We start from the raw sequence: 13,554 nt of genomic DNA on the forward strand, positions 1-13,554 counted from the left end.
GCTCAAACAGTGAGAAACAGAATGCATGAGGATGGTATGAGGGCCCAACGTCCACAATTGGGGCCTGTGCTCACAGCCCAACACCGTGCAGCCCGATTGACCTTTGCCAGAGAACATCTTGGTTGGCAGATTCGCCATTGGCGCCCTGTGCTCTTCACAGATGAGAGCAGGTTCACACTGAACACATGTGACAGACGTGAGAGAGTCTGGAGACGCTGTGGAGAACGTTCTGCTAGCTGCAACATCCTCCAGCATGACCGGTTTGGTGGTGGGTCAGTGATGGTCTGGGGAGGCATATCCTTGGAGGGCCGCACAGACCTCTACGTGCTAGCCAGAGGTACCATGACTGCCATTAGGTACCGGGATGAGATCCTCAGACCCATTGTCAGACCATATGCTGGTGCAGTGGGCCCTGGGTTCCTGCTCATGCATGACAATGCTCGTCCTCATGTGGCCAGAGTGTGTCAGCAGTTCCTGCATGTCGAGGGCATTGATGCTATGGACTGGCCTGCACGTTCCCCAGACCTGAATCCAATCGAGCACTTCTGGGACATCATGTCTCGTACCATCCGCCAACGCGATGTCGCACCACAGACTGTCCAGGAGTTGACCGATGCCCTGATCCAGGTCTGGGAGGAGATCCCTCAGGAGACCATCCGTCGTCTCATCAGGAGCATGCCCAGACGTTGTAGGGAGTGCATACAGGCACGTGGAGGCCACACACACTACTGAGCCTCATTTTGAATCGTCTTGAAGAATTTCCACAGAAGTTGGATCAGCCTATGTTCTCATTTTCCACTTTGATTTTGAGTATGATTCTGAATCCAGACCTTAATGGGCTAATGATTTTGATTTCCATTGATCATTCTTAGGTTATTTTGCTCTAAACACGTTCCTCTGTCTAATAAATGAAGATTTTCAGCTGAAATATTTCATTCATCGAGGTCTATATTGTGTTTTCAGGTGTTCCCTTTATTTTTTTGAGCAGTGTATATATATATATATAATATTGGGAATATATTATATATATTGGGCAATATTGCAAAGGTTTTTACCGATATGGTACCAAGATATTACATGCAAGAAAATAAAGGGGCAATCCTCCTGGGTTGTAGTGAAGATCATCTCAATCAAGACCAAGACCAGTCTGAGAATAAAAGTGGTTGAGACCTGACGCAAGACCATTTTTACATCTACTAGTGCTGTCAAAATTAACACGTTAATTTTTGCGATTAATTTTAAATATCGTGTTTTAAAAAAAAATTAACACGGCTGCGTTTCGTTTACTTCCTGTGGCGGCTGTGCGAGGCTGCTTCACGGGCGTACCAGGGGATTCAGCTGTGTATGGTGCCAATACAATCTCATATCAATTCCTAACTCGTATAAGTGATCTGTGTCTGTGCCTGTAATTCGTAACTTGTGATGCAGAGTGAGAGCCGTCTTTTTCCTCTACTCTGCTCCTTGCTGGACTGTCACGGAGCGTAACCTTAGTCTCGGCTTTCTCACAGCAGGAGGCTTTATCTGTTCCCAGCCCTCTTCCCCCTCATGGAGATACCAGATATTCCACTATGCTGAACCACTGGGGCACATATGGGGTTCTGTGATGAACACCTGATGAACATCGTGAATTCGCGACACCTTGAATTCAGCTGTCACGTGAACATGCAACATGCTTTTTGTTGTTAATTATCATTTATATTAGGGCATACAAGAAATAACTGCCTTCTAAGCAGGTATCTACTTTTAAAGGCCTTGGTGGTTTTGAAATTCATCCGGCACTTGAACATACAGGCCTGGGTTGTGTTATCATTTCCGTTAGTGCATATCAGAAATATGCCTTTCAAGCTGACAGCTGATTTCGATGGCCTTGATGGTTTTATTAGAAATCCGCGGGGGGCGTACAGGTAGCGTAGCGGTCTATTCCGTTGCACCCCAACACGGGGATCGCCAGTTTGAATCCCTGTGTTACCTCCGGCTTGGTCGAGCGTCCCTACAGACACAATCGGCCGTGTCTGCGGGTGGGAAGCCGGATGTGGGTATGTGTCCTGGTTGCTGCACTAGCGCCTCCTCTGGTCGGTCTATTCGGAAGGGGGGAGAACTGGGGAGAATAGTGTGGTACTTCCATGTGCTACGTCCCCCTGGTGAAACTCCTCACTGTCAGGTGAAAAGAAGTGGCGGGCAACTCCACATGTATCGGAGGAGGCATGTGGTAGTCTGCAGCCCTCCCCGGATCGGTAGAGGGGGTGGAGCAGCGACTGGGACGGCTAGAAAATAGGGTAATTGGCCAAAGTATAATTAGGGAGAAAAAGGGGGGAGGGGGGTTCCAAAATAAATAAATCTGTAGTTCACAGGAAAGAATCCGTGTTCAAAGTTAAACGGATGCTGTTAAACAATAGTATTTGATTTTAAATACACTTCCTTTGTGCTGATTCTACATTAATTCCACGACCTTACTTTGAAATATGCATTATTACAAGCTTCTGTCTTAAGAAAAAAAGCAATTCATCGTGATTATCACAGCAAATTGTGCAATTAATTTTTTCAGTCGATTGCCAGCCCTAATTTCTACACATCTGACCTTCATAAGATGATAATTTCTTCTTTTTTTAAAAAATCAGTTTTATTGAATTACTGTGTATGTGGTGAACATAACTGACATCTTTTATCAAACACGCACAACCAAGAAAAGCTGGATGCAAGATCAGGGGATGCTGACCTTGAGACCTACAACACCTCTTCTACCTGTACTAGTCCCCCAAACATCTGCTGCAGAAGTTCAGTTCTCCGTTGGCCATGATTTACCCAGAACCTGGTTTAGGTTAGTCTGTGTAATCTGTGCACACTACCGCAGGTCAAAGGAGATTTAATGCTGGTGGGAGACGGAGGAGGAGGAGACTAGAGGAAGACTAAAAAAAGTAAGTGAAGCAAGATGAAGGCAAGATGGAGAGACAGACGTGTACAATGTTGGGAAAGAACAGGGGGGGTGTAGCCAGAGTGTGGGAATGTCGGGGAGAGGGTTGACCCTATGGTTTCCCGGTAGCAGATTAGTGTGGCTATATTTAAAGAATGGGATTAGCCAATTCTTGTCATTTGTATCCTGAGATTAACACATGATAAACTAAAGTGCACACACATGCACACATGTCTGAACTGAATACAACAGGATGAATTCGCAATTTAACAACTTGAGAATGTTTCCACTTTTTTTGGGGGGGGGGTCCCCCCCCTTTTTTCTCCCCAGCTGAAACCTGATCAATTACCCCACTCTTCCGAGCCGTTCCAGTCACTGCTGCAGACTACCACATGCCTCCTCCGATACACGTGGAGTCGCCAGCTGCTTCTTTTCAACTGACAGTGAGGAGTTTCACCAGGGGAGACATAGCGCATCCGGTTCCCCCTCCCCTCTGAACAGGCGCCCCGACCGACCAGAGGAGGCGCTAGTGCAGCGACCAGGACACATACTCACATCCGGCTTCCCACTCGCAGGCACAGCCAATTGTGTCTGTAGGGACGGCTGACCAAACCAGAGGCAACACGGGGATTCGAACCGGCCATCCCCCGTGTTGGTAGGCAACAGTAGACCGCCACGCCATCCACATGTTTCCACTTTGACATGCGATTTACAGTCCCATAGGTTCCATTAGTTTGTTCATATTCGTCTTTTGTCCATGAGACTACATGACCCCTGTTTGTTAAAAAGGACATTATAGTTTGACGGCACGAAAGATTAGTTTTTGTTATTTGTCACTGTCCACTGAGGGGACAAGGTCTTCCAACTCAACGCTCAAAACACCAATACCATTTCACTGATCTCTTAAGAAAATGCCCTTGTCATATGGTTATGCTAATTCTTGTGGGGACATTTTCTTTTCACTGACCTGGCGGATCGGTTTCAGTCTCAATGAATTTACTGTTCACTGTTCTGCCAACGAGATTATAGCGTATAGATTACTGCAAACTGTTGTCTTCTCTCACATGTCTTTTCTCTCTTGCTGAATGTCTTCTCCTTTCTCTTCTTCTGTGTGTGAATGGTGTGATGCGAGTCTCCCTTGTGTGCAGGTGCAGTCTGTTCTCCTCCCAGGTCTCCATGGTGATGTGATGCCACCTAGACACTGCTTGGCATCCCCCTCATCACATTTTCTTTTCATACAATTTTTGTTATCCTATTTTAATGTTATATCCTTCTCTCACTAAGCTATCCCCCCCCACCCCCCACATGCTGATGGTGGTCGCATGACTCGGGTCCTGGGCTGTTCAGGCGGCGTCTGGACACTGCTTGGCATCCTCCTCATCATATTCTTCATATATTTTATAATTCCATTATAATTCTGTTATCCTCTTTCAGTGTTGTATTGTGTAAATTGTGTACACACAACATCCATTGCACGTTGTCCGTCTTGGGAGAGAGAGATCCCCTCCTCTGTTGCTCTGCCTGAGGTTTCTTCCTATTTTTTCTCCCTGTTAAAGGTTTTCTTTTTAGGGAGTTGTTCTTTATCCGATGCGAGGGTCTAAGGACAAGATGTTGTGTTGCTGTAAAGCCCCCTGAGGCAAATTTGTAATTCATGATATCGGGCTACACAAATAAAATTGACTCGACTTGACAACCTCCATTTACATGGAGAGCAGAGTGCCAAGTCTGCTGCAGAACAGCGTCCCCGGAGCTATGGGGGGGGTTTAGTGTTTTGCTCAAGGACACCTGAACAGGGTGGATCCTGACTTCATGGGATCCATTTATCAAATTAATGCTCAATTTCAGTTTTGACATTTTAAAAAACCCTCCTGCAGTCATCTTGTGTTTAATCCTCACATCACATTTCAGAAATGTTAAGTGTCGAGGGAATGTTGTGTTCTTTAGGGTCTGTTATCTCTACCTCTTTTTACTGTAGTATCAGCTTTCTCCTCTGGGGGAAGACCACTCCCTCCATCCTTCCAGTATGGGTTCAGCTCCAGCTTATGCAGTCCAGCCTTAAGGGATCACATCACACACACACACACACACACACACACACACACACACACACACACACACACACACACACACACACACATACGTAGGTTTATATCAGCAAAACAGGGCTACAAATAATAATGATGAAGAACCCCCCCCCACACACACACACACACACACACAAATTATTGCCTGTCTCTGTTTCATCTACATTCCAATGGGACATTTTCAGCTGCCTAAACAAACAGATATGAGACACGAGACTTTCATGGCCTGTCCATGAAGCACAGAGTATATCCACACGTATACACATGAATTCACTCTCTCATACATATATTCACCCATTTATAAATACAAACCAAACACACACTTTTCCTATATTTGTTACACTATCCTTAACCTAATCCAAATTCCAGCTTTAGCCCTAAACCCAAGTCCTCACCCTAAAATAGACCTTGAACAAAGTAGAGGACGGGCCACAATGTCTTCACTTTGCAAAAATGTCCTTTACTCTTGTGATGAACTCAAATCGGTCCTCAAAGACACACACACACACACTACTGGTTCTGATCTATTACACCTGCCAGTGACAAAACGTGCACACATACTTATATCTCAAACAAACACACAAACATACACACATACACACACACACACACACACACACACACACACACACACACACACACACACACACACACACCTCTTCAATAGCCTGAGCCTTGGCTCTCTCCTCCTCTTTCAGTCGTTCTTTCTCTGCCCGTTTCTCTGTTGTGGATGTTGTTTTCATCGTCAGGAAGTCAAAGGTCATCCACTCATCTCTCTGGAGGACGGAAGGACAGAGAGACCGAGGGAGGGGTGCATGAATAAGTTGCAGACAGGTGGAGAGACTGAGGCAAAAAAAGGGCAAACATTTGGAAAGAAACATGGAATCTTCTCTATATGTATATCGTTACGAAGTGCTTCACAAAGAACACAGCAAAACTTCAATGACGGTATAATAAACTATACAAGAGCATATACAGAGAAAACATGATTAGTGCAACACCAAAAACGAGAAAGTAAAAGAGGAAACAGGAGAAACACAGCCCATGAAAAGCCGAGGTGAAAAGAGCAAAAGGTTTTTAAGACACTGTGTTCTAACAGCAGAGGGAAGACTTTTTAGAGGGAAGACTATTTCAGAGTTTGGGAGCCACAACAGCAAATTCTCAGTCCCCTGTAGGTTTCATTTTGCTCCAAGGTACAGTCTTAAATCCTTGATCAGAAGACCAGATTGACCCTGTAGAATCTGGAGGGAAAAGCATGCCACAGATGCGGTTAGGTGCATGACTGAGTAAAATACCTTGTAGGTGACAAAAAGAATCTTAAAATCAATTCTAAATTTAACTGGAAACAACCCCAAACCAAAATAATCCATAGATTAATACTGGTCAACAACCATAACACATTAAGTCATGACAAAAATGCTGGGTCTTTTCAGTCTACAGCTGGCATAGAAAGAAGAACGGCACAGGTCGATGTGAATTTGATGGCTTCACATATTAAGTGTCTCAGCTCTGAAAAATCTTGGCTTTGGGATGAACATAAGCAGGGATGTAAAAGGTGGCAAAGATTTCTGAACAGTTAGAACGTAATACTGGAAGGATGCATCTTTGCTCAGGAATCTCTTGCTGACAGCTGACCTAGTTGAACTCAGCCACATATCCACCATATCACCAATCACCATAGCTTAACACAAACACCCATTTATGTATACAGAAGGCCATCTGCTGCAAGTTCATAAAAGGTACACAAAGCTATTGCTTATGCGACTATAATCACAGCTCGGAGCCGGCTTAACATTCTGACTGGGGGTGGGACAGTCAGCCAGCAAGTTCAACAAATTGTTGACAGCCAATCATCTCACAACTATAACCTGTCCCTCAAAAATAAAGAGAGTCTTTTCTTGCAATCACATATTAACAAAAAGGGGTTAATAAGAGCCTGTCTGGTATACCAGCAATAAGGGATGTGCTGATATCGATATCGGATATTGGGTTGATACCAGACAAAAACTGATTATTGGTATCAAAGATTTTACCCAATGAAATCTGATACCACAAGCCACCATGTCTCCTAACATGCCAGAAATTAAAGGAATGGTGCAAAAAATGGATTCAATCTCAATTATTTTGGCCACTGACCCCAAACTTACAGTCTAAGTCTGCACCGTTCAACCAAAGTAATGAAACCGAACTCGGTATCGGCCCACACTTAAAGATTCATACTCGGAATAGTCATCGACAGTGAAAGAGGGATCTCAGTGCATCCCTACTGGCAATGTTTTGAACCCCTTCAACTCTGGACAACTAGGTAAGTAAGCCAAACACAACCAATGATCTTCCAAGACTGCTGTTATTAACAGATGATGCATTTGTTAACACCTTGTGGTACTAAACTTTTGACAACCCTTCCAATCAATTGTCAGTACGGATAAAAGCATGCTGATCCTTCTTGAAGAAAAACCCCACTACCGATTAGCAAAGTCTCCCACGGAATAGAGAAGCAACCTTTAGTGGCCTTGAGAGTAGATATCTGCATGTATATGTATTCTGCACACTTATAAACCTGTGTCACTCAAACCTGAGGACTGATCCAAAATTGTAGACAACCAACTGATCTTTTTTCCCCCCCCTTTTTCTCCCCAATTGTACTTGGCCAATTACCCCACTCTTCCAAGCCAGCCCGGTCGCTGCTCCACCCCCTCTACCAATCCGGGGAGGGCTGCAGACTACCACATGCCTCCCCCGATACATGTGGAGTCGCCAGCCGCTTCTTTTCACCTGACAGTGAGGAGTTTCTCCAGGGGGACGTAGCGCATGGGCGGATCACGTTATTCCCCCCAGTTCCCCCTCCCCCCCTGAGTAGGCGCCCCGACTGACCAACTGATTAAATGAAGTTTTATCATCTGCTTACCCACTGAATTAGTAGCCATAATGTGCATGCACATGGGCACGTGCACACACACACACACACACACACACACACACACACACACACACACACACACACACACACACACACACACACACACACACACACATTCTTGTATTACCTTCAGTGAAAATACAAAAGGACATTTTTTTTGCATTCACAAACTTTGTAATATGTTGTTAGTCAATACTAATTTTTTAAACTAATGAGGCTTGAAACTCGACAAAAAAAAACCTAATAGAAAACGTGTAAAGTAAGAAATATAAGAATATCTATTTTGTAAAATTAACACATCCTATAACATACCTGGACTTTCTGGTCTGGGTTAACGCTGCTCTCTGTGGGCTTGGCCTCATTAGAAATCTGCCATGGTTTAGGAGCTTCCATCTTGGGCCGAGACTCAACCCACTCCTCATCTGAGTCCTGAGGAAAAGAAAGAAAGCAAGAAAAGGGCTGAATGGTAATATGAAAAAGGAAGGGGAATCTGACAGTAAGACGATATCCAGCACCTCTGCTCTTGTTTCTGATATCCTGGGTTCTACCTTTGGATAACAAAGGAACTGTATTTTCCTCTGGTTTAAGTGCTACATCATTTCACACATACACATTTCTCCAAACATAAAAAAGCTACAATTAATTTTAACACTTTTGCTCATTTGACTTTATGACAACAGTTGAGAATACAAAATAATGCATTTTGGTATTGCTGTGTTTTTGAATGGCATCCCTGTACAATCCATGTTTCAATAAGACAACTTTTTGACCTCTGAGCTGTCACTGGGCCCATCTTCTGTCTCAGCTTTCTTCTTGTGCTTCTTTGCCTTCTTCTTCTCCTTCTTATGTTTTTTAGACTTCTTATCTTTCTTCTTTTTGCTCTTGACAGAGGCCTCCTGTGTGGTAGTAAGATAAACAAGCTTCATGCACAGAGTTGTTCATTATTATACAGTTTAATAAGTAAAGAATATCATGGCTCACAGCTAGCCAGTGCTTCAGCTATTTGTCTGTAGTTATTCTTCAACTAAGGAGGATGGTGCAATGATATGTTGATTTTTCTGTGCTTGATCTCAACAACCTCCTTACAACATGTGCATATGCATTGAAAACTATTTAAAATCAGACCTGTTCAATCTGCTGCAGACGTTGGTTGACCTCAGGGAGCATCCAAGTGTCCTCTCCCCTCTGTCTTTTCAGCTCCTTCCTCTTCTCCTCTTTCTCATACTGCTGCTTGGCCTGAGTGAGCAGAGGAAGAAGAGAAATAGGAAGAATAAGAAGAGTGACACATTGTGTGGGGAGTCAAAAAGAACAGTAGAAAAGGCTGAAAAATTATGCAACATGATAACACTCATGAAAATGTACACAAAGCTCGAATGTTTCATAGGTCCAGATAGGCAAGACAATACTTAAAAGTGTTTTTCTGATTTCAAATTACCACTGGCATTTATGAATCCATGAACTGATTACTGAGATAATTCTAAATTGTACCCAGACGTACCACATTTGCTTGGGATAACATTACCAACATCACAATCACTGGCAAGTTGACAGAAAACATGTTTATATGCCTTCCTGTTTGGTTTCTTTGTCTCACGGATTTACTGGTCTTCTCATCAACCAAAACACAGAACACTGGAAGCATCATCTTTACACATACACAAGTGTGCCGGTGTCTGCCTATGTCACCAGTATAAACACAGCTGCACAGCAAAGAGATAACACACAATTGAGGCAGTGTCTGTCTGTTTGTGGCCCACACCGAGACTTGCCTGACCTTTTTACTGGACACCAAGCACACACACAATTAGATGCGACTGTTGATGTGACCATTAAATGAGAACCGGGGACAAATTCAGGACTCTTATCGCCTTTAGCAGTGTTTGTCCTGCAGTTTCCTGCCTACTGTCTGACTAATGGTAAGTCGCCACAACCACATTATCTGACATTATCAGCTCAAGACCATGAGCCACAGAAAAACCAACAATGTTCATTACTGAGACAGCGTGAGACAAATTCTACCTAACTGCAGACATACAACTTCTCCATTTACATATTGACAAAGACGTCTGAATATCGCACTTGACGTCTTTCGATAAGATTAAAAAAAATCCTTGCTGCAAGAAAGGGGCGCCGCTAACTTGCCTCTACCTGATAGCTAGGTTAGCTTGATAGCTCATGGTCTTGTTCAAGCGTGACATTTTGAAATATACTTTTTTAAATCGTGGCCATCTGGTTAAATGACTGAGTGGTCCTATGACACACGTCCGTACCTTTTCCAAAACCTCCTGACGCGCTTTCCGCCTAAACGCCTTGTTTTCTTCGATGCTGTTGACACTTTCAAAACTGCCTCCGTACGCAGCCATGACACTGCCGTAAATGAGTTTCCCCTAAATGTCGTAATGCACTTACCGCGAACAATGCCTTTTGGTTATTGTAGTTCAACGTCTGCAAACGTTGGCGTTCGGATTTCAGTCGGTGGGCAGTCTTAACAGTCGAGACAGGAAAAAAAACATTACATGTTTTGAATCTCTTAATAATGTAATGTAATGTAATCCAATGTTAAAGCTTAAATACGAAGTTCCACTGTTCTAGATGCAGGTCTCTCCCAAGGGTGACCATATCAAGGACCACGAATACCACCACCCCCCCCCCCCCATTATACTGAGTTTAAATCCATGTTATCTATGGAAACACCTAAAATCCTGAAGTGTGAAAAAGTAAAGTCTGCTGTAATTGGTGACCCATCACAGTAAGGTTCTTATCAAAGGTCTCAAGCATGGGTGAAATTCTGATATGAATAACCTGGTTTAGCTTATCATCGGCCTGATATCTACTGCCATTATCTGTATCAGTATATCCATATATGGCTGCACTGTGGCCCAGTGGTTAGCACTGTTGCCTAACAGCAAGAAGGTCCTGAGTTCGGTTTAACCCCAGGCAGGCCGTCCCAGGTCCTTTCTGTATGGCGTTTGCATGTTCCAGTTTCCTCCCACCATCAAAAAGACAGGCATGTTAGGGTTAATACTCCTGTCTGTGCCCCTGAGCAAGGCAGTAATGGAAAGAAGAACTGGAGTTGGGCCCCGGGCGCTGCAGCTGCCCACTGCTCCTAAAGGCAGAGAACGAATTCATTGTAACAATACAATAACGAAATAAAGTGGCTTTCTTCTTTTTCATGAGGCTTATGTGAATGTGACAATCCACTGAGAATGGGCATTGATGTGTTTTGAGCTATATCTTTAGCATGCAAAGGGAAAAATATATATAATACAGTGTATGTAATAGAATGTACAAGCTAATCAGTGCTTTTGATTTTTGCTGCAAACATGCATGGTTCTGACATGCTGTGGAGAAGTAAACTGGCATAAACTTGTGAAATTACAAATTCCTTTCACGTCACATAAACTCTCTCTTTGTGTCTCTGATGGGATTGCCGTTTGTCTAGTCAAATACTGCATTAGTATCCAAATATGGGCATTGGATCAATATTAGCAGCGCAATCCATCAGGGGAAGTACCCATAAATATCAATGTTAGTGTAATAAAAAGGTCTCTTGACTATTGTGGGTTGGAGATTTTAAAATGCGTTAGCAGCCATCAGATCAATAGGCCCTGCTTGGGAAGGAGGCACCTCTTGAAATCTTTAATTATCTTTCTAAATGTCAAGTGGTTATATGCTTCCAGACAAAACAATAACAATAACGCACAACTGCACACACACCAGTAGTGGTGTATATATATATATATATATATATATATATATATATACACACACACAAACACACACACACACACACACACACACACACACACACACACACACACACACACACACACACACACACACAGACAAAGACTGCATCGCCACAATCAATAGCCACCTCTGATAAACCACCAAACAACCGCTGAATTCCTGCGTCAGTCCCAATGCTCTTGTCACACTTTGCTGGACCACCCAACTAAAGGGTGATTTACGGGGAGACACTGGCCAATTACCTGCCTGCCTCAGCAGAGTCATACCAAATAAAGATGCTCTGCTTCACTGCCAACAATAACCCATTATCCTAGGATTCATTCCCTCTTTACAACCGTCTGGGAAAACTTATGGATCTTGCTCGGTGTGTGTGTGTGTGTGTGTGTGAGTGAGTGAGTGAGTGAGTCAGGATGCAGTCTTCCTGGCAAGCCAAACTCTCATGCTGCAGAGCCATTGTGGCCAGGAATGCTAATACTTTGGCCAGTTGAAAGTAAATTCCAGTGATGTTGTTGACGCTCTACCTCCTTAATCACACTTTTATTCAGCATCAACTATGGATCTGCTAATGTACGTTTAGGATTGGCTGAAACATTCCCGTTGAGTTCAAGGGCAGTGACAGCTGTGAGCAATGGCGGGTTACCAAACATAAGTGACTTCACAACTACTGGTTCAAAAAATAACTGTCGTTGATTTAATAGACGGCGTTATGTGTTGTTCTATAGAAGAGCACAGCCACAGGACCTCTGATGGTGCATCCATCCATTATCCAAGCCGCCTATCCTGCTCTCAGGGTCGTGAGGATGCTGGAGCCTATCCCAGCAGTCATTGGGTGGCAGGCAGGGAGACACCCTGGACAGGCCGCAAGGCCATCACAGGGCTGACACACACACACACACACACACACACACACACACACACACACACACACACACACACACACACAGTCATACCTAGGGACAATTTAGTATGGCTAATACACCTGACCTACATGTCTTTGGACTGTGGGAGGAAACCCACACAGACACGGGGAGAACATGCAAACTCCACATAGAGGACGACCCGGGACGACCCCCCCCAGGTTGGACGACCTTCTTGCTGTTAATGAGAACTAAAGTTCACAAATTGTCCCCTCATATCCATCAATTCAGGGGCAGTGTCAGTGATAGATGGTTCAGCAGGTCCTGTGATGGCTTTTAGATGAGCCAACAAAAATCTTAAAACAGAGGTAAGAGCGATGGGTTCATGATCTTTTAGGTTATAGTCCTGCTGTTTTTTGCACCGCTGCAATAGTTGGAGCCTTTGAAGCAGGCAAGAACAGTACAGAAGTCCAGTTATTAGTTAAAAATTGTGTGGAAAAGGTGTCCAGGTAATGTAGCGGTGTATTCCGTTGCCTACCAACACGGGGATCGCCGGTTCGAATCCCTGCGTTACCTCTGGCTTGGTCAGGCATCTCTACAGACACAATTGGCCGTGTCTGTGGGAGGGAAGCCGGATGTGGATGTTTCCTGGTCACTGCACTAGCGCCTCCTCTGGTTGGTCGGGGCACCTGTTCAGGAGGGAGGTGGAACTGGGTGGAATAGCGTGATCCTCCCACACGCTACGTCCCCCTGGTGAAACTCCTCACTGTCAGGTGAAAAGAAGCGGCTGGCGACTCCACATGTATCGGAGGAGGCATGTGGTAGTCTGCAGCCCTCCCCGGATCGGCAGGGGGGGGGGGCAGCGACTGGGACGGCTCGGAAGAGTGGGGTGATTGGCCAAGTGAAAAAATTAGGCCAATTGATCACCAATTGATCAGCGCCGTGCTTCAGGGGTTGATACAGAAGTTTGGTACCGTTGACTTCCTGGTTTTCTGTCATTTGGAAAGTTCATTGCGTCCAACTTGCTGATCA

The 13,554-nt window shown here is 44.3% G+C and overlaps 1 protein-coding gene across 1 annotated transcript in view; it reads right to left on the reverse strand.

Annotated features, from left to right (window-relative positions):
- The window catches only part of cwf19l2 (CWF19 like cell cycle control factor 2), a 61,914-nt gene extending 51,636 nt beyond the window's left edge, over positions 1 to 10,278 (reverse strand). The window contains exons 1-6 of the mRNA XM_056283594.1: positions 10,186 to 10,278; positions 9,041 to 9,151; positions 8,686 to 8,811; positions 8,228 to 8,344; positions 5,652 to 5,771; positions 4,872 to 4,965 (exon numbers count right to left, since the gene is read on the reverse strand). Of these exons, the coding sequence (XP_056139569.1) occupies positions 4,872 to 4,965; positions 5,652 to 5,771; positions 8,228 to 8,344; positions 8,686 to 8,811; positions 9,041 to 9,151; positions 10,186 to 10,278 (661 nt within the window). The remainder of the gene's footprint in view (positions 1 to 4,871; positions 4,966 to 5,651; positions 5,772 to 8,227; positions 8,345 to 8,685; positions 8,812 to 9,040; positions 9,152 to 10,185) is intronic.
- Between the last annotated feature and the right edge of the window lie 3,276 nt (positions 10,279 to 13,554).

Source organism: Lampris incognitus, chromosome 7 (assembly GCF_029633865.1).
Source record: "Lampris incognitus isolate fLamInc1 chromosome 7, fLamInc1.hap2, whole genome shotgun sequence".
Lineage (NCBI taxonomy): Eukaryota > Metazoa > Chordata > Actinopteri > Lampriformes > Lampridae > Lampris > Lampris incognitus.